Source organism: Apteryx mantelli, chromosome 2 (genome assembly GCF_036417845.1).
Source record: "Apteryx mantelli isolate bAptMan1 chromosome 2, bAptMan1.hap1, whole genome shotgun sequence".
Lineage (NCBI taxonomy): Eukaryota > Metazoa > Chordata > Aves > Apterygiformes > Apterygidae > Apteryx > Apteryx mantelli.
In genome coordinates, this window is record NC_089979.1 from 55,361,665 (window position 1) to 55,386,020 (window position 24,356).

General features: G+C 39.8%; 1 protein-coding gene across 1 annotated transcript in view; it reads right to left on the minus strand.

Moving 5' to 3' along the window:
- LAMA1 (laminin subunit alpha 1) overlaps window positions 1-21,809 on the minus strand; it is a 111,473-nt gene extending 89,664 nt beyond the window's left edge. The window contains exon 1 of the mRNA XM_067290030.1: window positions 21,731-21,809. Within this exon, the coding sequence (XP_067146131.1) occupies window positions 21,731-21,809 (79 nt within the window). The remainder of the gene's footprint in view (window positions 1-21,730) is intronic.
- Window positions 21,810-24,356: the final 2,547 nt, after the last annotated feature.

The window sequence follows — 24,356 nt, forward strand, 5'->3', positions numbered from 1 at the left end:
AATATACAGTGTGTTTTCAAAAGTGCTATACTCAAAACTTTAAAAGAGAGAGGCAGGCTTTCTATTTTCTCAAATCCTTAACTCATTTATGTTAAATCTAGACTAGACCGTATTCCTTGTTCGTATTATACCCCCAATCTGAGGCACATGAGAACACTGAAGACATACTGTTGGCCACTTTGGTGAGGATATTCTTCCAGTAACATGTATTCTGCACAATCTTCTTTCATCTCTTGCAGTGTTGGTGCAGTATCACTCCAGACTTGCAGCTGAAGGCAAAATATAAATGCAGCCCTCCATTTTCTTACTAGACAAGAAAACTCATTGATGGAAGAGAGCACCCTCTTTTACATTACTTGTTAAAGATATAAAATCTTCTGTATTCAGTATTCATTGCCATTCCCGTAGGTGTCTATCAGCCAGTCTTCAGAGATACCCATTACTTACCTCCCAGGTCATTCATCTCATTCACTCACATTACACAAGAGCCCTACCATTGGTTTCCAGGGTCATTTGTTATAGCGACATAATTTGCCTTCAACAACCTTCAGTCAAAAGATTTGTGCCAAAGGAAAAGTGAAGTCAACCTGCAGAGGTATGGTCACTAGTTTCAGTGGGAGTTGAGATTAGTCTAGGAGCCGATTTATACAGAAACAATGAGTACCCATGATAATCAAAAAAAGAGAAAAAAGGACAAGTTTAGAAGAAATGAGTTGCATCTTTACAGCACATTGCTCCTCTTCAGTTATTCAACATGTTCTTAAAAGTCAAGTACTCAGGATGGTGAGTTCAAGAACTCTTACACACCCTTTTGCCAGAAAAAGAGAAAAATAAAAAATCTGGTAACATATATTTCCATTAACCTTTTCAGGAGACGAAGGGATGATAAAGAGAAACAACCACAGAATCAGCCACTTAAATGAGCCATTTACAGATAACTAGGTGACATTGTCACCCTATCCTGCTATAAAATTCGAGTGACCATAACAGACACAAAACACTGGCAGAAGATATCACATATCTTTAAACTGAACTTCTGGTGAATGATATTTGGATTCTGAATGACATTGATGCAACCTTTACAGTTTATCATCTCAAGTCCGCCACAAATAATTGATTTAGATTTATCATATTTATTCTCAATAGAAAGGAAGGAAGTGCTACATACAAAATCCTCAGTTTCACTGCTGAGCTGTCAGGCTCCATTTTCACATTATATGATCACAGCAAAAGGTTTGAAAGAGGCCTTGAGAGATCTGCATATGAATGGCAACAATATGTAGAGAATTCAGTGGTAGATTTCTCAGCTCACCAATTTAGTTTGGTTGTCTATATTTCATTTGCTAAAACAACTTGCAACCAACTTTGTAAGCACTTGCTATTCATCTTTCTACCATTGACCCCACATCTGGGAATCACTATCCAGCATTTTACAAAAGATTATTGTGGTCCTGAGAAAAGGTAGAAGCATTGTTAAGTTAAACACATTTGCTTACTTCTTCTGGCTGTTGGCCAGCCCTTTCACGATAAGGGAGTCTTTAGTTTGATTTCCTCCAGTTACTCAGCAGCTGCCTATTAGGCCAAAACCAGAGAGATTCACACACCACCTAATACAAGAATATGAATTGTGTATAGATGCTAATTTGAACTTAAGCAAGCATAATAATTTAGCACCAAAGTGGAACATATTTTTTTCATTAAATATTCAATCAAGTTGCTCTCATTTGTAGGGATGTAGAAACACCCAACTAAAACTGACTACAGGAAAAAGTCAATACCAGAGTGCATGAGTGGATACTGTCAGAATTATGTTATTCAGCACTTTCCTACAGGGGCAGATGCAGAAAGCCCAAAGCCCAGAGAAAGCAGAGGGCATCATAAATCCCTAATAAGAAGGTCTGTAATGTGGATATAGCAGAATTTTTCATGTTAACACTTTATAATGTTTGAGTCTTACAGAAAAGACAAGAAGAAAGAATCAAAGGTTAGGCAAATTTGTTGTATGCACTGCTCAGCAGGCAGTGAAGCGTGGTGAAGGACATAATATTAACATTTCACCCAGCAAAAGGCTTGTTCATAATGAAGTCAGTTGTAATGTATTTGAATGCACCATGGTTGAATAGGTGGTCAGCACACAGTATGCCAGGGAAAAGAAAGACAGGCAAAGAGCTTTTAGGTAGAGCAGGATGTGAACATCTCTATTTTAGGTGCTTCAGGGTGCCATTCTACTCCAGTCCTTCAGAATGAGTGCGGATAGTTGGAGCACAAAGCTTCTTGGGGCAGATCCATAGTGTGGGTTATTCACATAAAATAATGAATTGATATACACTGTTGCCTAAGCAGCTGTTTTCATCTAGGAGAGCTATCACCCTGTCGTAAAGGTAATGGCTGGTCTTATGGCCTAGGCTTCCTTGGGCATTATTCGACTTAAGGCCACATTCTGAAGAAGTCTTCACAAAGTCCTCATTGCAGAGATCAGCTGCATCGTCTTTCCAGGAGGCTCATTTTAATCCTTTGTAGTTTTATAAGTCTTCTTCAGCTAATTGATTTTGTTATTGAATCATTACCACCAACGCAAAATAAGGCTACCAAGCAATCCCGAAATTTTCTCCAAGAAGAATTTCAAGGATTTGGGACATTTCTTCAGGATTCAGGGTTTCTGGCAACTCCAGGAGCATGCAAAAATTCTGGATGGGACCAATGCACATCTGGATACATTCTGGATATATTTTATTTACTACACATGAGCAGATCAATTCTATTATATTTGCACAGTAGATCTGACACATCTGGACTTACTGAGCATACTGTCTACCTCAGATAGCCTGCACATGTACAGAAACATGAGTGCACTCTCCATACATTAGACTTAATCTATATTCACAGACCACAGCACATACATACAAACCACAAACAGAAATAGAACAGCCACATGCAGGTATGATCCTTCTCTGACATTTAGCAAATGCTCTTTAGACATATGTAGTCCCTTGTTTATCTTCAAAAAAAGTTCTCTTTTTCAGGTCAGCTAAACTCCAGGCAAACAGACCTGCACAGGGCTGGATGCATTGTTGCTACAACAACAGTGCTATAATGAGGTGATGTACTTCAGCGAGAGTGTGGAACCACTCTGCCATATTTACATAGTGAGAATACATCTAGCTAAGCCCAAGGATGGAGATCGAATAGAGCTAAAAGACATATCATGGCACACTGACAAGAACTTTGGAGCTGCAGTGACAGGTCTTGCCAAGCTAGCTCATACTATAGTAATCACTTGTTCAAAGGTGCAAAGATTTACTCATACTAATACGCATTTGCTAGCCACCAAATTGGCCGTAAGATTTGCACAGAGTAGATGAACACTCAGTGTAGATTGAGGAGCAAAAGTTAATGCAAAGTTATTAATCTAAGATTCTTGCTTTAAAACCCTTATACTTTAAGTCAGAACAGTTTTAACTAGTTAGCTTTCAGCAATCCCAGCCTCAAAGATTAAGGCTGGTGTTCATTTCAGTGGGGTTCTGAAGTATCTGTGTTTCTTCCTAATAAAAAGAAGTTATGGAAATAGCATGTAGAGCTGTGCCTAATTAAAGTTTTCCTAATGAGACTCTTGAGACTTTTCAGTGAGCTTGTCATATGCAGAATCCTGTTCCTGGTTTTCTACAGGAGCTGCCCACCCCTGGATTTCACTGACAGCAGCAGTGATCTTCAGAAGCCCTGAACATCTTTAACCAAGCTAACAGTACAATTTTGCATAAAGTACACTGCTGTACCATGGCTTACTGTTCATTTTTCCTAGCAATTCCCTTCCAGATCTCAGATCAAAAAAAGGCCAGTTTTCAAGCCACTGGATGCATTCTGTACAGCAAGATCTGAATGAAACTCCAACTCCATTCTTGATTAATGACTTTTTTTTTAAAGGAAAAAAACTCTAAACCAAATCACTCAGGAAATTAACAGTTATTTGTCACTGTTCTGTTCTTAGTGGAGAGTGGTTTTGTGTATTCTGGCAAAAATCCATGGGTTGTCTGTATTTTTGAACATGTCTGACAGTATTCATTGTCTATTTGCCTTTATACAGATGGCACGTGGAGAAACTAAGATTTCTCAAAAGAACAGATCTTCCCAGCAGAGGCGCAGCTGATGACATTAAATCCATTTCTTCTACAAACACTGTTGTACAAACAGAAGGATGCACACAAGTATTCTGCTTTACATAGGTATAACTATGTCACCAAAAATACATTCAATAAGCATAAGCTTAAGAATAAGCTAAGCTATTACTTCTTGATATCCTGATCAACACAGGAAAAACTTCTTACTTGTAGGCCATTTACTGATCTGCCTAATATTCCCAGAAAATTGGGGAGGGTTTTTTTTTTTAAAAGGAAATCAGAAGACAAAAAAACTTATGGGAAATGAAGACAAAAGATTATCTGAAGCCAGCCAAGAACTGGATCCAGAAGATGACATAATGTTTTCTGGATTTTTCATCACTGTATACAATGAAGACTCCCAACCAGACTTCAGCAAGCAATTCTACTGATGTATTCAGCAGAGCAACAGCTTGATTTTTCCAAAACTATTTTGGCTTTTTGTACTGAGAGTAATAAAGCAGTAATTTGCCAGTGAAGAAAGTAAATGCAACTTGAAAAAAAACATAAAGAGCTGATGTGTGCAGTAACAATAAGCTTTTTATTGTGTCATTTTTCAGAACACAGAAATACTTGAAGGAGTCTAATCTCAGTCGCTAATTTGTGTTCTAAAAAATGTAAAACAATCAGCAGTTCATAACAATCAGGCAATGCTGAAGGTTGCTCACAAGCAATAGATCTTCAGTTTATTGAAAACATTTACAGGGGACTCAGAGACAGTTGTTCAGAATAGTTTAATGCACTCTGGGAAGACACAAAGGACTAAGGACCAAAATGTAATAAAACGTTGCAAAGCATTAAAATGTATAAAATATGTAATGGTATTATACTGCAGAAGTTGAGGTCACATTCTTCATAACATTCTCAAAGACAGTTTTCAATAGCACAGATTTTAGCTTTAGTTTTTCTGTTTTACTCAAGTTTTAGACCAAATGAGTTTAAGGAAAAGTATAAAACTGTCAGGTTTGGGTTCAGATTCTTTGCTTGCTCAAAAGATTTACCCTCATTTTACTTCACTGGTGAATGTCTCTATCTTAGATTTTTTCTATGAACGCTTATCAGAATTCAATTCTGTAATCAGTGAATATCTGGGCTGAAGGTCTGATATCAGAAGACAAAAAAAATCCGTAACAGTTAGCTGCAGGAATTAATGCAACTCCCTGTTCTTACAGTACGCAAGAAATTCATGGTACAACACCCAACCTGCCTTATGGTCCATTTTGTGGAGACATTGCCTAAAAATGTGTATCAGCTGCAGCTTTGACCCATTTCAAAAGCTGAAAGCTTCACTACAAAATACACAATGGGCTTAGGCAGCAAGGAATTAAGTAGAAATCACTTTGAAAACTGATAGTTCACATCACACATTTTTCTGTAGCCCTAAGGAGAACTTCTGCTAGGAGAATTTCCACTAACACAACATAAAGTTTGAGGCTTACTAGGAAGCTATGGTTTTATAAGCAACACCTCTACAAACATTAATTTGTGAAGTTAGACTATTTCAGATTAAAAATAAAACTTTAGTACTATGACAGACTGTAAAAAATGATTGTCATGTCATTTCTTCTGTAGAAGACTACTGTAGAAGACTACTTTGCTCTACTGTACAGCAAGGCTGACTAATATCATATCAATCACGGAAATATTAGGTCAGGAAGGACTTTGAGTTTATTTAATTCATTTTATGTTAAGTATATGAGCATACTAAGTGCATCTACTCTGCTCTCAAAAGCTTCCAATGAGCGGTACTCCTCAACATCCCCCAAAAGTCTACACTGGTGCTTTATCACTTGAAAAGATACAAACTCTTTCTTAGTCATCTTTGCTGCAAAGATGACTTACTTCTGCTTGTCTTTTGTGATCCTCTTGATAACAGCTTTCCATTACCTGAAAGGCTGCTATCATGTCCCTTTTTCTTCTTTTCCCAACTAAAGAAACCATCCTTTCAATCTCTTCTAGGTCAGTTTGCTAAACCTCTTATCCTTCTGAATTCCTGGCAGTTTACATCTCTCCAACAGTGCGATTCCTCAGACCTCGTCAGCACCAACTGGAGTAGAATAATTTCTTCAGCAGTTATGACACTTTTGTTAATACCCCCAGCACAGGATTTGCACTACAGTTTGCATTCCAATCTAAGGGCAAGATCCTTCCCCGCTGTACTGCTGCCTACCCAGTCACAAAAGGGACAAGTACACTCCACCGCAGCCATGGCCATGAGCTCAGGTTATCTGTAGAACAGATTACTTTGCAGCCATTTAGTGAATGCTCTTAACCCTCTGCTTTTAGAGCAAGCTGCTGATTATTCTACAGTTCTGATTTCGTAACTTCTGCAAATCAAATCCAACACGTGCCCCTGAAGAAAGAACAAGAACACATCGCAGTAAATGTGACCAAAAATACTTTGCTTGAACCCTGCAAGCTGCTAGAGCACAAACAGCTATAGACCACCAGAGCCTGTCCCTTCCTCTGTCCAAATGACAAAGGGCTTCGCTGCCAAACATTTTCTCTGCTGCTTATGTGCATTCAGCAGAATTAATGAGTGCCTTAATGTATACGCAGCACTAGCAGCAACAAGCATTTAACTACTGTGGTCTGTCTGGGACTAGCTAACGTGCTAATTAAAGACCAATGCTCAGAAAACAATTTGAAAGTATAACACTGCAAATAAAGATGCATTCTCTCAAATTCAGACTGGAAACAGAAAGACCACAAGTTTGTTTACTTAAGAACAAACATCAGCTGTACTATTTTCCTCCACTAGTTTCTTTCATGTAGTTTGTGATGGTTAAAAAGCAGTCTAACATAATTTGCATGTCTTCCTTCATATTCTCAAAAATCAGCATACAGCCAGACTGATGGTCAAAATGAAGCAAAGCGTTTGAAAGGGAAGAATGTTTGTCCAAAATAACTCAGAAAACCCTGAAACCTAATGAAATGCTATATTCCAAAAAATGTAAGTAGTATGGTCAATATAAAAGGCAATATAAAACTAAGAGTAGAAGAGGGAAGAAAGCATTACATCCCAGCCAAGTCTTAACTGGAAGATGCTAGGTAATCCTTTATGCAGTATTGGAGGATGGGGAGTAAAGGTTGGGAACAACCACACTTGCTGAAAACCTTCCATGACAAGGAAAACCCAGACTGCCAGATTAAATGTTTAGAAAGAGGGGGGCCAAGCAATGCTAACACATCTACACAATAGACTAAAGCCTGTCACCTGTTAGCTACACAATCTATTACACAAAGTATAAGAGGTTTTCAATACCATAAATGGGTTATACAGTAGTTTAGTCTAAACACTAACATAAGAATCATATCCTTTAGATTATGAAGCCAAGTACTAACAAGTTAGGAAATGCAAAATTTACCATGGCCCATGGTAAATTATGAGTCTGTCTTGTGCTCCAAGCCTGAAAACCTAGAATGACATCATGCAGAGACCCTGTCATAACGGATATACACAAAAGGGAAGTAGAGAGCATAAGGATGGAAAGACGTGGGTAAACTTCGCATTTAACTCTGGTTGTTTGATTATTCTAAAGGAGGGGGATAATTTTTGTACATTTAAGAGAAAGTGACATTAAATTCTATTTACCAGCCTCCATCATATCAATGTTCCATTGCATAATAATGAAGAAGTCTGAGCAACTGGCTTTTCAGTACTATCAAGATATCCCTTTAAAGAGCTACCTTGTTTGTCAAAGTAGTGCTTGTCATATTTGACAGCCTTCTGCTGAAAACACTCAGCATTTTGAGGGAATAAAAAATACACAATAAGTTTAATAACTTACATTACAACCCTGTATGTTATTTCTAGCTTCATGGTTTGATCCATAATAAATTTCAAAGATCTGAGTCAAAAAATTGAAGTTTGAGTTCTTGGGGATAAAAGAATTAAAACTTATCACAGAAATTTCTCAGTAACTTCAATATTAGCATTAACTACCTGCTTTCCTTCAAATAAAAAAGATGCATTTGTGGACTTGTTCAAGGAGAGATAATTGAAGGTATAATTTCACTTTACAAAAGAATCATTGAGTATAGAAAAGTGGGACTGAAGGATGGGTAAGGATAAGCCAACAGTCAAAAGATAAATACTATTAACGCTCCTGAAAACAGTAACTTCATATATGCAAATCTACTGTATCTACATATGTCCAATTTTAGGTTAATGTTAGGAAAATAAATCATGTTTATAAAATAAACTGTAGAAGTGTGCTATATTCCAAGGGAACCAAGTTCAGCTTTAAGAAAACCAACAGCCTGCCAAACTGGTCTTCTGGCCAAGACCAGCTGTAAAGCTGATAGGTGCTGTACACAACCCAGAAAACTGATATTGCTCAACCTGCAGGTAATTCACAGGCTCACCCAAGGCACTGGAGGCAGTGGGAAGTTTGATATTTCACCATCAGGCACTTCCATCTCTCCCTTGCTGGTGCTGCTGCCTCAACCTTGCAGCACAGGAGGAACTGAGGTACTACCAACATGTGCAGATTCTTTCCTCTGTTCCTCTATGCAAGTACCAAGCTTCTCTGCTCTTCTTGCTAAACTTTTGCAGACAAATAAACAGTACATCACAGGCTAGGTGAGTGGCTGTCCAATGAGGTGGGGTGTGGACATACCACTACCTAGTGTACCGCTGTAGTGTCCAAATTGCAAACAGTCTTCTCCAGTTATTTCAGACTGTTTCCAGATACAGACAAGTTCTACGATGTGTGAAAGTATAACAGGAGACATTCTGTAATGTAATTAGCAGGTATAAGAAAAGCTGGAAAAAGTGGTCTGTGAGTAGCATTACTAGCTCAGCTAAGAGGAACTCTGAAATGCCACCCATATCTTTTGGGGATGTACAATAATTCAGGAACAAACTAAGAGGAAGTCTGAAGAAGGAAAAGAGATGGCTAACTTCCATATTAAAAAAAAAAACAGCATAACTGGATAAAAAGTTGAGTAATTTCTGAGTACACTTTATGTCATGAGTTTTCAAAGTATAATGAATCTTCCTTTCTTCAAGTCATGTCTTGTAAGTATTGACTTTTGTATCATGTTGGCCTGTTGAAGAATCTGCCCAGAAACCCTGTCACAGCATTTACAAACTAGAAGAGCCAAAGGTTGACAGATGGGCAACCTGCCAAGGAACAACAAACCTGCTAGACCATGAAATTAGTTCTTTCTTGTTCACCAATAGCTTTTTTGACACATTGAGGAGCCTATATCTTTTTGGTTGTTGGGTTTGGGTTTTGTTTGAGCATTATACTAGCTTTTTCCTGAAGGCACCTTAATCTTGGGAACAATTTCCACTCAAACCTGAAGTAAATATAACCCACAGCTATTAAATATTTAGTGTCTTGTCATTTTTTCCCTCATATTCAGCTTAAGTCAGAATGTTAGCTTAGATCAATATGACAATATTACAGGCAGTGTGACTGGCCTGTCAAAGATTAGGAACCTTAGTCCCTATGACTACCTCAATAGATAAAGATTCACCTTGCACTTCTTTCAACATCAACTTTCAACCTGAGCAGTCTTCATTGTAAATGAACATCCCATCTGGGTTTAATCTCAATTATGTTTGTGTTCATAAATGTGCACCATTAGGCTTCACACTGAATCATTTACTATAATGAACAGGAAGTTATGATTCAAATATCTATTAGCTCTCTTGTAATTCTAAATTTAGATTTATTCCTCACAAAGTCTAAGAGACCTGAGCTTGAAATTAATTTTAAAGGTTTAGCGGTCCTGGTCATTTCTGTACTGTGACCCTATAATCATAACAGCAAAAAAGTTACCACTCCTTTCCCCACGTAAACGGAGAGACTCCTTGAGGTAGCTGTGATCACAAACTAAATCTTACAGCACGCAGTACCACTGCAAAGGAACTCTGAAATGTATTTTTTACTGATTTCATACAAATGCATATTCACCAGTATACATAAAAATGAGGTTCATACAAGGTATTTTTCCATCTTAACATGAGGAAAAACTTTTTCACTGTGAGGGTGACAGAGCACTGGAACAGGTTGCCCCGAGAGGTTGTGGAGTCTCCTTCTCTGGAGATATTCAAAATGCGCCTGGATGCAATCCTGTGCAATGTGCTCTAGGTGACCCTGCTTGAGCAGGGGGGTTGGACTAGATGATCTCCAGAGGTCCCTTCCAACCTCAGTGATTCTGTGATTCTGTGATTTTTCATTTTCCTAATATAAGTATACTATCTTAATATTTCAAAGTGCAGCTGCCTTAGAAGAAATTAGGTTTGCTATTTAAAGTAGAAGTTTTGCATTAAGAAAAACTGCTTTAGGTTTAAGAGTTCACTTGGCACATCAGAACTACAAGTTCTCCCAGTTTAGAAATCCGTTTGTTTTTTCAGACATACAAGACAAGTTTTTGTTCCAGCAGGCACGAAGCCATTATCAGGGCACACACAGCTCTGTATCGCTGCCAGATCTTCCGGGGTGGAAGGGAGGGCATTTCCTCCAGCTTCAATGGAGCTGAGAGGATTTGCAACTGTGTAACACTTAAGACATGCATAACTTGATCATTTCCTTACCTCTATTGTCAAGATTTCACAGCTCAGATTAAAATGGTTAATTGGGTAACCCTCTGCTGGGTTTTTCTTCCAGTTATAACCAATTGTTCAGTGTGTTGTAGAGGTGGCATTCTGCTCTTGGTAGAAACTAAAACATATCCTGCTACTTTTTTCTAGGCATTTTACTCTAGGCAACTAAGGAAAATTGCAAATTTTTATACTGTTTATCTAAGTCTGCTGACCACCAGACATGCAGGTTAACAAATATACAGGGAGCATCTTGCTATTAATGTTTTAAGTATAGAGATGCAAGTCACTTGTTGCACATTTTATGTTTCAGTCTCTCACCGGTTTCAAACCTGTACTTTATTATGTTACAGTAAATGTCTTCATGAAAAATCAAAGGCATTTGTCTTCACATAGAATAAATTCCTGAAAAAGTAATTTTCAGGGCACAAAATTAAAGAGAGAAAAAAGCAACTAATATTTCAAAGTAAAGAGAGTTCTCCTCCTTGTTACCATCAATGCTCAGTAATTCAGCCAGCCACATGGAATTTTAATCAAGTGTCCTGAAAGTATTTTGCCTTTGGCCTAAGAAGAATGATGTATTTCAGCCCAAAGGGTAATTTAAGAAAATTCTAACAGTTTGAAGACCTGGAGTGGCAGCTTAAGTCCTTTAAGTTAAAGTTCAGCAAAGCTAGTCTGACACTAATAAAAACTGCAGAGTGCATTTTGGACCCTACCTTGAATCATCCCGAACTGTTCTGCTGACTTAATGTGGCAAATGAAATGCTTACACAACAGTAGAGCTGCAGAAGGGGCATCGGATATTTTTGATATTGTCCTCAAGAACAGAAAAGATCAGGAGGGCTGCTCAGGTTTTACAGAGAGAGATTGTATTGTACTGTAGTTCATAGTGTGGGTACATGGATAGGTTTTTCTTCTTTTGGGTAAATATCCTGACTTTTTTTCCTGTCACTACACCAGAGAGAAGCCTTCTTACCCTCTTTGCCTATCACTATAACAGGATTTTCAGCCTAGGAAAGACAGTCAAACATTGATTTTGCAGTTACCACTGTTAGCTGTGGCAGTACAGCATGAGCACCTCCTTACTCCAAGTACCTGCAATAAAAAATTTTGAGCAACCTTGCATGCCACTGGAGGCAAGCAGCAGTGTGGGAACTTTTGCTCCACACCAAGATACATACTGAATATATTTATCCACCAGTAGTCATGATCTGTACATGCTGCCATATTACTGCTTTTGTGTCGTACATGCTGCCATATTACTGCTTGTGTCATACACTATTGCCCGTCACCGTGGAAAGGTCTATCCTCCTTTAGTCATCACACAATTCAGTTTGAAGTTCCCTGCCCATTCACATATTTCTCCTTCTGATTGCTTGCAGAGAACAGCCTTTTCCACCTCACAGAAAATCTACACTATACTTTGCAAAGTCATTTCTCCCAGTAGAAATCTTCTCACTAGAATATCATGAAATATGCTGGAAACTAAGCTGTCCCTTATGAGACCACTCTGAAGCAGAGCGGTAATTCATCTGACCCTAGTGTTTGTACTTGCTGCACGCCTTTAGCAATGATAGACTTGTTCTGGAGGATGTTGGCAGACACACTGTAAATCTGCTTCAAGGAATTCCGATAAAGAAGATAAATGGTGATCAGGCTTGAAAGGATTTGAATCTTGTAAGTCTTGACTTAAACTCGTGTTTACTTCTAAATGTCCACTTCAGTAACATGCTCACATTTTTGCATTAGCAAAAAAATATATATATATGGTTTCTAAAATGCTGATCGACCTAGTGAAAAGGCTACTTATTGTTAACATTCAAAATAAGCTTTTAAGAATACCAATATGGTTCACAAACCATATAGCTCCAGATTCATGACAGACAGACTCGCTTTCTATTTGAATAAATGTTTTTACACTGTAAATAAGATATTTATCTAAGGACAATTAGTCTAACTTGCATTTATGGGATAATTTAAATTCACATGCAACTCTCCTGAAGCCAGTGGAGTTAACTTGATCTCTCCAACTACCAGCAAAATTTTTAACTCTTTGGCATGTTACAAAGGATATTTTCTGGTAAAAAAAAATTAGTATACATTTTAGAGACTCTATAGGCTGAAGCGAATGAATGGAATCTTTGAGATTTCAACAGCATATATTTCACAACCCTAATTTAAACCAGGGTTTCCACAGATCCTGACAATTCAAAGAGCCTTCTCTTCAGGCTCCTGTTATCTAGCCTTTCTCAGCCAATAAAGTGGAAACAACCTAATCATCAGAGACATTAGCACACAGTCACAATCCTTTACTGCGTTCTCCTCTTACACCAGTGGGCCATACGAACAAAAAGGAGCACTACAAAAGCAAATATTACATGAATGGCTGTCGCATGGAGGATAAGACACGTACTAGCTATTCATATATTTGAACAAGAAAGGTTTATAAAGGAAAACTAGACAAAGATCTAGTGGATTCTTTTCCACAGTTTTACTAGTAGAAAAGTGCTCCCAACAACTGGTTTTCTCACATCAGTAAAGCAACTGCCAGAAACAGGGTAGACGCAATTTGATTAACTGGTTTTTCAAGCACAGCCCTAGGACCGGTGCTGGACTCTCCTTAAATCACTCAAATACTTTTTCTCTAGGTACTCCCTTCAGGATGAATCAGAAATAGCTTCAGAGAAGTTGGCAAAGACTGTGCTTGCTACCCAAAGTCAGGAGGGCTGGTTGTGGTGAGACACAAAAGCAGCTCTCCTGCGGGTGCACCGGTTCACCCATGTTCAGGGCTGCACGCTGAGCTCCCGGGTACCCAGCTCGCCCCAGCTGTGGCCTTGAAGTTAGTCCTGGCTGACACCGTGCAAGTGAAATGGAAGAAAACTCAGACCCCTGCTCCAGTCCTTCCTGAAAGAGCAGCACTCCTCCACAGTCAAAACGTGGAGAAGTGCCAACAGCTGCTATTTTCTTCCCCGCTCCCTCCCATGCAAACACTTCTTTCCACGCTGCTTCTTTGATCAGCTGAGTTATGTTTGGTGACAGAAGGCAAAGCTGTCAGCGAATGCTTTCAGAAAACTGAATAAACTATCAATATGAACTAACTGAGCATCAAGATCTGCAGTACTCCTGTTTGCATTTATACTCAGTAGTTGAAATCCAAGATCTGATAAAGTCAGTACAACTTATGCTGCTGATTTCCAAACAGCTAGGATTTTGCTGTTAAAGCATTAATTAGGTCCATGAGAAAAAACATCCAATAATCAAACCATGACTATAGAAGTTGTTTGAATTATTCTATACAGGCTCTGCACTGTGTATAGTATGCTGGTTGTAGGTAAGAAAAATAACCATTGGGAAAAAATGTTTTCTATAGGAAAAACTTTGCAGCTTATCAAACTTACATGTACAATATTAGGAGAACATTTTAAAGCTCTTTGTAACACCCCTCCTTTTCTGGCCCTCCAAAACATGATCCCCTTTCCTAAATTGCTCCCCACTGTGGTCACTTATCCTGCCTCTGTTTTGCATAAGGTATTTGAAGCAGTAGGTTATTTGACCACTTCCTTTTATAGGGTTAAACTTTTATAGGAGTGCAACTTACAGTACCCTTCATCTATTCTTTAATTTTTTTCTTAAAAGCCACACATTACTGCATTAGTGGTCCAGTATTCCCAAGCATACTCAAGTATACTAGATTACTCTTCATCCAACATTTAATGGGGGGGGGGCAGGTTTTTTTTTTTTTTTTTTCTTTTAATGTGGTACCAGTCTGGAAGCATGCAAAGTAATCACACATCACAACAGAGACACAGTAAAGGAAAACTTATTTTGGAACTCACTCCAAAATAAGCTTATTGTTAAATGCCTTTGTTACAGAAAAAACTCCAGTATTAGACACTGAGTTGCACCTCCTGGATAGCAAAACAGGAACTGGAAATTTTATGCATATATATAAAACTGTGTGTGTATACACCTGTTTACATATAAATATGTATGAGAACATGGATTTACAATACTTTACATTTTTCGATGTTTAAAGTATCACCTCTTTAGCTATTCACCATCTCTTGCCAGGGAAGAAGTTTTCTGAATAACAATTTAGATTATTAGTAAGTCTTCTGAAAAAGAAGTCGTCTTCAGTCTTATGCCGAAAACTTACTCTCTAGCGATCCCACTCCCATCCAAGAGTTTCTTTTGTTTGAAGAACTGCAAGTCTCCAACAACACATTTTTAAATGTGGATCTAATTTATACAGGATATCTCCCAGATCATTCCAAAAACCACTGCTTTCCCAGCCTGCTACAAAGAGCAAGTATATGGCTAATGCCTAAATTCAGTGCGTGCAGACTGATTTGTCTCTTTGTTACAGTGGGTAAGTCGAATGCAGCGCACCAGGTTATCAAGAGGCTTACCACAAAAAAGAATCAAGACTAAAGCATCTAAATATTAACCTAACACTTGGTGAAGGTGCTTATGCTGCTAGTCACTTAGAAACTTTAAAGCCCAAGACAATTCAAAGCATTTTTTTAATTGAGCATGATTTCATTCAACTTAGAATGAAAGATTCAGCATATTGACTATAGAGACCTTTCCTACTGACTCCTTTCCACCAGACCAGTACAATTCCTGCTGCCTTTTAGCAAATAAAAGCTTATACAAATATAATAGAGGGGGCAGTGGACATGGGTCTATCTTCAAGGTCATTTTGGAGCAAAACAGCAGTAAAAATGCAGACAGAGCTGAGGTGAAAACAAAGTTTGTATTTCAGGAAGACTCTTTCTTAAACAGCTTTTTAACCTTCATTCTCATGCGGGAACCAAGAGGAGGACTGGATCTCACAGAACAATAAATGAGCTCAAAAGGAATTACATTATGCCTGCAAAACAGCTTTAAAATCTGAAACTTTAATTTAAAAGAATTGGTTAGGGAATATCTCTGATAGAGGCTTCACTGTATTAAATAATTCTTTACAAACAAAAGTCACTAGAAGCTAACAAGTTACAACTAATAAAACAGATGGAATTGCTAAAGGCTCAAATCTACTCTGTCTACACAAAGAGGGAGCAGGATCCGCATGGTGTTGACTGGTAGGAAAAGCACAGAAAAGACAAGACAAAACAACTCTGTCCATTAACCCACCTTAGTGAGTGCTTTACGTGGCTTGCAAGGTTGGGCCACCTGTGGAAGGGCCAGGTCAGGTGCAGCAGCCCTTTTGGAATAGTCCGATTAACTCATGCAATTTAAAACAAAAGGGATTTTACAGAGATAGTTAAAAAAAAACAACACAGCTTGTTTGGTAAAAATCTGTGTCTCCTCTTTTGTTCTGCCAGGAGCACAAAGTAAAACTTCTTGGGAAGAAGAACCGCCAATTCACATTGAGAGGAGAGGTTTAAGTTACCTGCCTCTACCTATTCTCAATATTTAAGGATATCAGAGACTTAGATTGTGATAGTATTTTTATACTGCTTTACACTTCTATGACTTTAATTTTTACAGTGTTGTTTTCATCTACTGTAACTAACAAAATTAAGTCTTATATGTATCTACATTGTTATGAGAAAACTAGAAGTTTTAACATCCAAAAATAATGTGTACAAAATAATGACTTCTATTTCAGGGCAAAAGCATTTTTCATCTCTGAAAGTACAGAATTATTGCAAAAGCATTAAAATGCAGTCCTTAATTAAAAACAATGCAAGAAACCAATTTTAAACTAAGACAGATGCATCTGTCCTTTTTTTGCTTTGACTCACAACTCCACCAGCCGAAGCACTCACTCAAACCTCAAAGCCAGAGGGCAGTACCCATTATACAGTGCCTTGGACACTAGGATAAGCTAGACAGTTGCCACAGATATCACTCAGGTACCCCAAAACACATAAATGAGAAATTTGATTGATACGTGCTACAGGTTTACATCAACTAACAAATTACAGTCCCTGCAAAATGACCTAACCAATCCATCTTGCAAAACCTCTGCACTGTACAATTCCTCTGCTTTGTCAGGAAGGGACACCTCAGTCAGGCATGCCTAGGGGAGAGCAGCTGTTCAGCCCCTTGCAAAAAAAAGGCTTAGGAGGGGGAGGCACACCCCATCTGAAGATCCTGTGCGAGAGTGCCGTAAATACCAACAACTGATCAACATACACTGATAATCCTGACTTTCCAGAGATGCATTTTCTAAGCCCTCCAGGGATGGGGAAAATATTTATGACACTCTTTTTTATCTTAATCTTCAGTCTACTTAGAATGCTTTCATGGGCTTTTTCTCCTTCACATACCTTTGTACTCTGAGGAAAGAACAAATTGTGGCTCTTCAGTACCGACTTTCTATTAAAATAAGTGAAAAAAATTTGAAATTTAGGACTCTAATCATGGCTAAGCACTTAATGTTTTCTCCACAAGTGGCATAAGATATTCTATGCAGACCACCAGAATAACTGAAATTTCTTTTGGCTCTTCCTCTCTCCCATCCTCAACTCAGACTTCAATGATCAAAATTTGTACATAGCTGAGATTCATTACCTTTCACATTATTCTTTCTACATTTCAGATTCCTTCCAATACGATGGAGCCCAATTCCTATTTAACACAATGCAGACGCTCCAGTCGCTGGCCTTCAGTGCTCATTCTACCCAGTAAATGGCCAGGACAGACTGGTGATGAGGTGCAGGGCATGGCCAGACAGGTGTACTGACCAGCAATCTGTTCTCACCTGACCAGCCCCTTTTATCCCCTTATCCCACTATTTTCACATACTTGTTCCTCCCAAACCAGATTCTTCCTTCCCTGAACATCCCATAACAACCCTGGGAGGGGCCAGGGCTCCTTTCTCTGACTTAGGGTTCTCCCACCTTGTTCCTCCATGCTCTTTCATGTGTGTGGAGATAAGAAATGATCAGAAGTTAAACACAGTATGGACAGTTAATACGCATCTTGTGGCCCAGCCAGCTACCCACATGAAGACGTGTGAGGGGTGTGCAGGTTCACTCTAAGTGAGGCTCCTGACCCAGGGAGAAAGTGGGGACTTGAGCCACATATACCATTCTGCCCAGTTTTGCCAAAAAAAGAAGTTTTTCAGCAAACCACAGCACACGCATTAAGTGATTCTGTCTCGGACTCCTACCATCTTTTCAGATCATCAATCTCCTGTGTCACACCGCAAGTTGCAGAGAGCACTGCCTCTAAGTTTCCTGCAAGTCTTGAGGGACTTTAGGTTTATTTTAGTGTTTTCTTGTCAGGAGAGAATATTTATACCAACATAAGCATAACAGAGTTGTTAAAAGGAAATATTTAAAAATGAACAAAAACATTGCATGGGATAGAAACCCTCCAATTTCAGAAGATGTGTCAACTACTGACAGGTGAGATTCAGGCAGAAACTACTCCTGCAAATAGAATATCACACAACTCTTTGCTGCAGGTTTCCTACCCCTTCCCTTGAAATATCTGGCATTTAGGATTGACGGAAACAAGTACTATTCAAGCCATTAATACACAAAATACACCACAGTACAGCACTTCTGAAGTTCCTATGAAATGAAAAAATACATCATACAGACAGTGTTTGCAGATGCAACATCTGGCTTATCCTGAAAGCACATGCAGACTTCATCTTAAAGTTTTACGGTCATTCAATTAAATTCTGGAAGTTTGGCTCTCAGTTTAAAACACAGTATCAACCCACAAGACATCTTTGAATGAATAAGGCTGTAGTCAGGTACTAGAAACATAAGGTTCACCTATCTGGGCTTGTTGACTAACAGCCAGACCTAAAAAAAAGGACTCGGATATCATGCTGCCAAGTGTTCCTGCACCTACAAATAAAGCACACCAACTCTGAAGCAGAATTCACCACCAAAATGCCCATCTGCACTGAATGGGATGCACAACCACTCCACCAAGTGGTGCCAGGCTTGAGTGACCCAGTGAAAAACAAGGGATGAGTACAAGAAAAACTGTCTTTCGCTCCTGGATTAAGATGTCCAATTGCTGCTTGCAACAGAAGCAGAAAGCCTGCAGTTTGACTTTCCTTCCATCTTTGACTGCCCAAGCTATCAAACTACAGCATCAGCTTTTTCCCTTGACCATTCTCTTTCTGCACCCTTTAAACTTGCTGCACAGTAGCCCTGTTTCAAACAAAGGTTTGCAGAGATTTCCTGTGTTCCTCCCCCACCCCTGCATTACCTGCTGAAACAACCTGGTAATAAAACACTATTCAGAAACTAAAGGTGTGAGTTGAAGCCATCTCAAGCAAAGATTTGACCCAAATCTCCCATTTCCTGAGCAAGTGCTCTAACAACCAGATGTACCTGCAAGCTTTACCACTTAACTTTCAGAAAAAAGTGATTGCTGAACATAATGTTATGATTTGTGTATTAGTCATAACCTAAGCATCTTACTGAACCAGATTCTTGAAGCAAGGTAGGTTTGAAACCCAAGTGATGGTAAGTATGAGAAATGTCTATGTTCAGTTCTGCCCAGATGGAGCACCCTCAGCACCTTTCTGGGGTCATTCAAATCTTTTGAGCATCAACACTTAAAGACCATTGATTCCAAAGCCCGATAGGAACAACAGAGCAGGCTACTACAGCACACTAGCTTAAAAAAAATAAGCTGATGCGAGAGGCAGCTGAGCAAAGATTACGTCCACAACTACAGTTTGAAACACAACTTTTCAACATGAAGAGGATATTTTAACAAAAAACCTGCAATAAAAATACCAACTACATTTTATAGCTATGTAGATATTAATCTCTAGGCTGAAAGGACCCAATCATTAACCTTCCAAGTTGTTCAGTGCAGTGACTCTACTACTCTCTGTTGCTCTTTCTCAGACTGGACTTCAGCACTTTCCAACAGACCCTTATTCTCCAGTTTCCTGACTTGCTGACAGAACAAAAGCAGGCATGAACTGAAAAACAGGAAATGCTGAAATAATTCTACAAAGGCACTTTCCATGGGCATGCCAAGATACCTTTCATCCAAACTTCTGCAATGCCCGTGCAACAGTCTGAGCAATCTTTCCATCCTTACCACAAACCTCATTTCATATCATCGTGATGTTTAAAGTTTGAGCTTGAGTTGTTTACTCTCTGCAAAAACAACATGGCCATTCCAATCTGCATCACATTCTTCACATTGTTTTAGGATCAGTTATCTTGAATTCTGTTTTTTGTAAGGCAGTTATCCACCAGGGGGGTTGGATATTCACTGCTTCCTCAGGTGATCCGTGTCCTCAAGCTGAGAGCAAAAAAAAAGTCCAACAACTTAATCTAATAGAATCTAATAGAAAGAATAATCTCCTGACCTGAACTTTTAACTAGAAAAATATACACATTCAAAGTAACACATTCAAATAGTTGCAGGAGAGGTAGGTTAGGTACAATAAAGTGTAGTAGTATCTGCAGTCACTGATGTAAAAATATGCATTTTATCAAGATGCTTCCAGATGCAAACAGTTGTTTAAAACCTAGCATATCAGGATTAAATGCTTTGCAAAAGCTGCAATAGATTACTGCAGGTTGATTATTGCAAGTTTCTATGACAAAAGGTAAGGGCTCTGTGAGCTCTATTTTTCTAGCTTTAGCAAAATTCTTTTTTTAAAAGCTCTGTGCCAACATACCTATTTAAATAGCAGTTAATAATGAAGTAAGATTATTTGATGTTCTTTATGAAAAACGTAATAATGAAATGTAAATTTTGCATGATATTGTCCATCTTTTCATTTGGTTCTAAAAGTAAACTTTTCATAACTGAAGCCACGTGTATTTATTTACACACTGAAATATATGGGCTCAGCAATTTACATGGGTTTGATTTTGTGTGCTTTACCTGAAGAATGAACTTTTGCTTGTGTAATAATGTTAACAAACCCATTTGCTTTTACTGCGGTGGGCAAGCCTCCAGATGCCAATCTCACATACTATATCCACCTTAAACACCACACTTCACCTTAAAGAAAAATCAAGTCATGCATCTGCACAACATATGCCTTCCAACCATTTTCCACCCTTCTTGGTTTTTAATAGAGACCTAACATGGTTGGGAATTAGTGTGCAGGGAGCAGTGATCAGTAGAAATTTTGCTGTTGAGTGCACCAGGAGCTGAATCAAGGGACAGGTGAGATGCCTGGTGTCCCTCACTGCTTTACCTCATACCCAACATGCCACACAGTCAACTACTGTTGACCCAGTAGTAAGGAGTGAACTGCTGTTGCGCGCTAGCTTTGGCGAGACTCAGGAGAAAAACAGAAGCTGTCCCACTCTGAACAAAGAGGAAGAGCGTGTGAAGTTATTCACAAAGCGAGAACTTGCCACAGAGCCTTCCAGCATCCCAATCGCGGTGTGTTAAGCAACACGTGCAAGCAAGATAAGAAAACTTTTGTAAGTTTTCTCCGTTGCATTCTTACGCTACCTCGCTTTCACGCCGGGCAAGTATTTTTGATCGACTCTTACCGCTTGCAACAGAGAGGTAAGTTTACACTGGCGACAGCACGAGGCATCCCTCGGGCCCGACCCTGCCCCTGGGGACGCCCCGTCTCTCCCCCGGGGCCGGGGCCCCGCTGCTGCCGCCCGCGGGGGCCGCGCGGGGGCTCCGCGGCGACGGGGCGGGCGGGGGCCCGGGCCGCCCCCGGGTTTCTCCGCGCTGCGCGGCGCTTCTCGCCTCCCACAAAGGCGGCGGGGAGAGAAAAGGCTCTCGGAGGGGGAGGGCGGCCGCGGAGATGGGGAGGAAGGGGGGGTGCAGGGCACAGCGAAGCAGCAGCGCGGGCGGCTCCGCCGGCCCCCAGCCCGCCTGCCCCCGGCGGGGCGCCCCGGCCACCCGCAGCGGCTCTCCCGCAGGGGGAAGGGGCACCCCGCCGGGGCTCCCCCAGAGAAACCCTGCCCGGCACCCGGCGCGCGTTTGCAAACAAGCACTGCAAGCATTGCACACACACAAACCCGTGCACACTCACTCACACACGCATGCATGCATGCACACAGCGAGCCGCGCACCCCCGCGGCGGGGCACCCCCCGCCCTCACCTCGGGGCTGGCCCTGCCCCGGCGCCCAGAGCAGCGAGGCCACCAGCGCCACCAGCACCAGCCGCCCGCCGCTCCCCATCGCTGCCGCCGCCGCCGGCTCCTGCCCGGCCCCCGAGTGCGCCCGCCTTATATGCTCCCCGCCCCCCCCCCACGGCCCGGCCCGCCCCTCACCGCGCCGCTGTCCTCGGCCGCTCGCATTTTCAAGTGCTCTCAACATTAAGCTGCTCGGGTTTTTCGTGCAAATTTGTCACCCTCCCCTCCCCAGCTTCGCAAATTCGTGCCCGCGCTGAGGGTTTCCAAGCCGCAGCAAGGCAGCCATTCAGCCGTGTTTCTAAACTGAAAGAGTTAAAGTTACCTGCTTTTGTCCTTTTGAAAGTCTTTGCGATGTTTTGACGCTCCGCAGCCTTTTGAAATTAGCATAAAATGCAAAAAAGTGGGTGTAGAACTTCTCTTGCTAGAGAAGTTGCAGTGAAAGTTCATTCGGATTTGGCTTTCTTGTTTTTACGCTTGTCAGTCACACAGCTCATGTCCACAGTACTCCTTAATCAATACCCCAAATAAGTTGCAGCGAGGAATGAATTTTTCCTGGAACAGCAAGAACTGTGTGGATGCACAGTGCAAAATGAGTTACTTGAGGTTGGGGAATTTTAGTCAAAAGATACCGTGTCTCAAATGCAAATCCCCGCTGGCAACTAATGGCTGGTTATTGAGATTTTAGGGAAGCATTATGTTGCTCTGTAATGTATTGCTTTTTAAACCACATTTCAAAATGCAGTAATATCAATGAGCTGCATAAGCAGAGTTATGTTGCAAGTGTGTTCTTGAAGTTGGGGGGAGCCACTGGTGGAGTTCAGACTTCAGTGTGGTTGACAAGTTGTTTTTATTGATAATGGTAAAGAAATTCAGGAAAAGAGTAGTAGTTTTTATCTTTTATATAAAATAAAGCTATTTATTACCACATAACTTAGAGTTATGAGTTAGACGTCAGAATGCATAGCAATGTTTTCATGCAAAACATAGACAAACAGGAAAAAATCTACAGGTCAAGGAGATAAAAAATGAAAAAGTTCTGCCATAAAAAGTTATCAAAGGCCTTCAAGCCTACAAATAAATAACACTCAGCATCTGTCCCTTCCAACAGATCAATCCTGTGCTCACACCATGAACTTCTTAAATTTCAGGACAGGCAAGGAGGAAAGCAAAACATCTGTGGAGAGAAAAGTCAACAAATTTCAAGAGCCAAAGTGTCATTAGTTCTAAAATCATAGAGGTCAGGTTAAGGAATCCTCTGTGCAGGATTGCAAATACCAGTTGGGAGCCAAGTACAAAGGAAAGGGAAAGAGGAGCATCTGTGCAACGTAAAATCATGCCAATTTTCAGCTTTATAATCAGTTTAACCATTTCTTCAAATTCCAACGAGCTGAATATTACTTTCTTGCATGCATGCAATGAGTAAGTCCCAGTTCTTTTCTACATGCAGTTACCCTCATCAGAGCATTCCAAAAGAACTAGAGAATGTACATTGAGACACAGCTCTGGACTGTATCATTAGACCAGATTATTGTAGTATACCTAAACATCTATTTGCAGCTTCTAACTGGAAAGTATACATTGTGTTAGTCTGCAGGAGTACATCCCTATTGTTCAGTGTCTATTATAACCATTCGCTGGGAAAACTGACTCTCATCAAATTTCACTTGAGCATGTACCTCTCCTGAGATAAGAGAATTACTGTGTTTTCTATCATTTCCTTTGTCCACGGTTCATTGCTGTTATTATCAAGTACCAAACAGTCAGAATGATCCTTGGTTCAAGACATACCTCTATTAATATAATCCCTTCCTAACCTAAGTTTCTTAAGAGCTTTAAATGATTATACCTTTAGATGAGAATCTCAGTCTCTTAAGCAAGTGTAATGCCGCTGTCCATTTACACTGAGTGCATCAAGTACCATAAATGAAAGATTAGAAATTTCTTAGTCTTTGACAAACTAATCCAATGAGAAAATGGAATGCTGTGGTACAGGTAAGATCGTGAGTGAATTGAGAAATGTGTGAGAGAATGAGAGCATTTTAGGGCACTGTGCTTTCGTGCATGTTTATACAGTCCCCATAGATCACACGCATAAGCTGAAACTCTGAACATTACTATAATATATATGCTTAACATAAGTAGCAACACTGCAAATTAAAATAGCACAGCAGAGTTTAGATTATAAAATGATGAAGTTGCTACTGCTCCAACTTTTCTTGAAAAAAAAGACAGAGATGGCACAATCTTTAGGAAAGTTATTTTCTGAATACCTCACAGTTGTTTGTTTGGCTAATTAAAATTTACTCCAAAATAAAGCCCAAAAAAAGATTTTTGCTATGTAAAACAAGAAAAAAGTTAACTGTAAAACCTAGAAAATATTCAGAGATGTGATTACAGGGAACATCTTAAATCCTTATTTTCAGTTCTTCATAAATTAGAATTGCCTGGAGGACTAAGCATTTCAGTTGCAAGGGAATGGAAAATGCTCGTATTTAGGATTATCTAGCACAAAGTGAATGCATTAATCTAGCCATCTGTGGATGACAACCTATTGATAAAAACATTGCCTTTGGCAAAAACTGAGGTTTGGGAG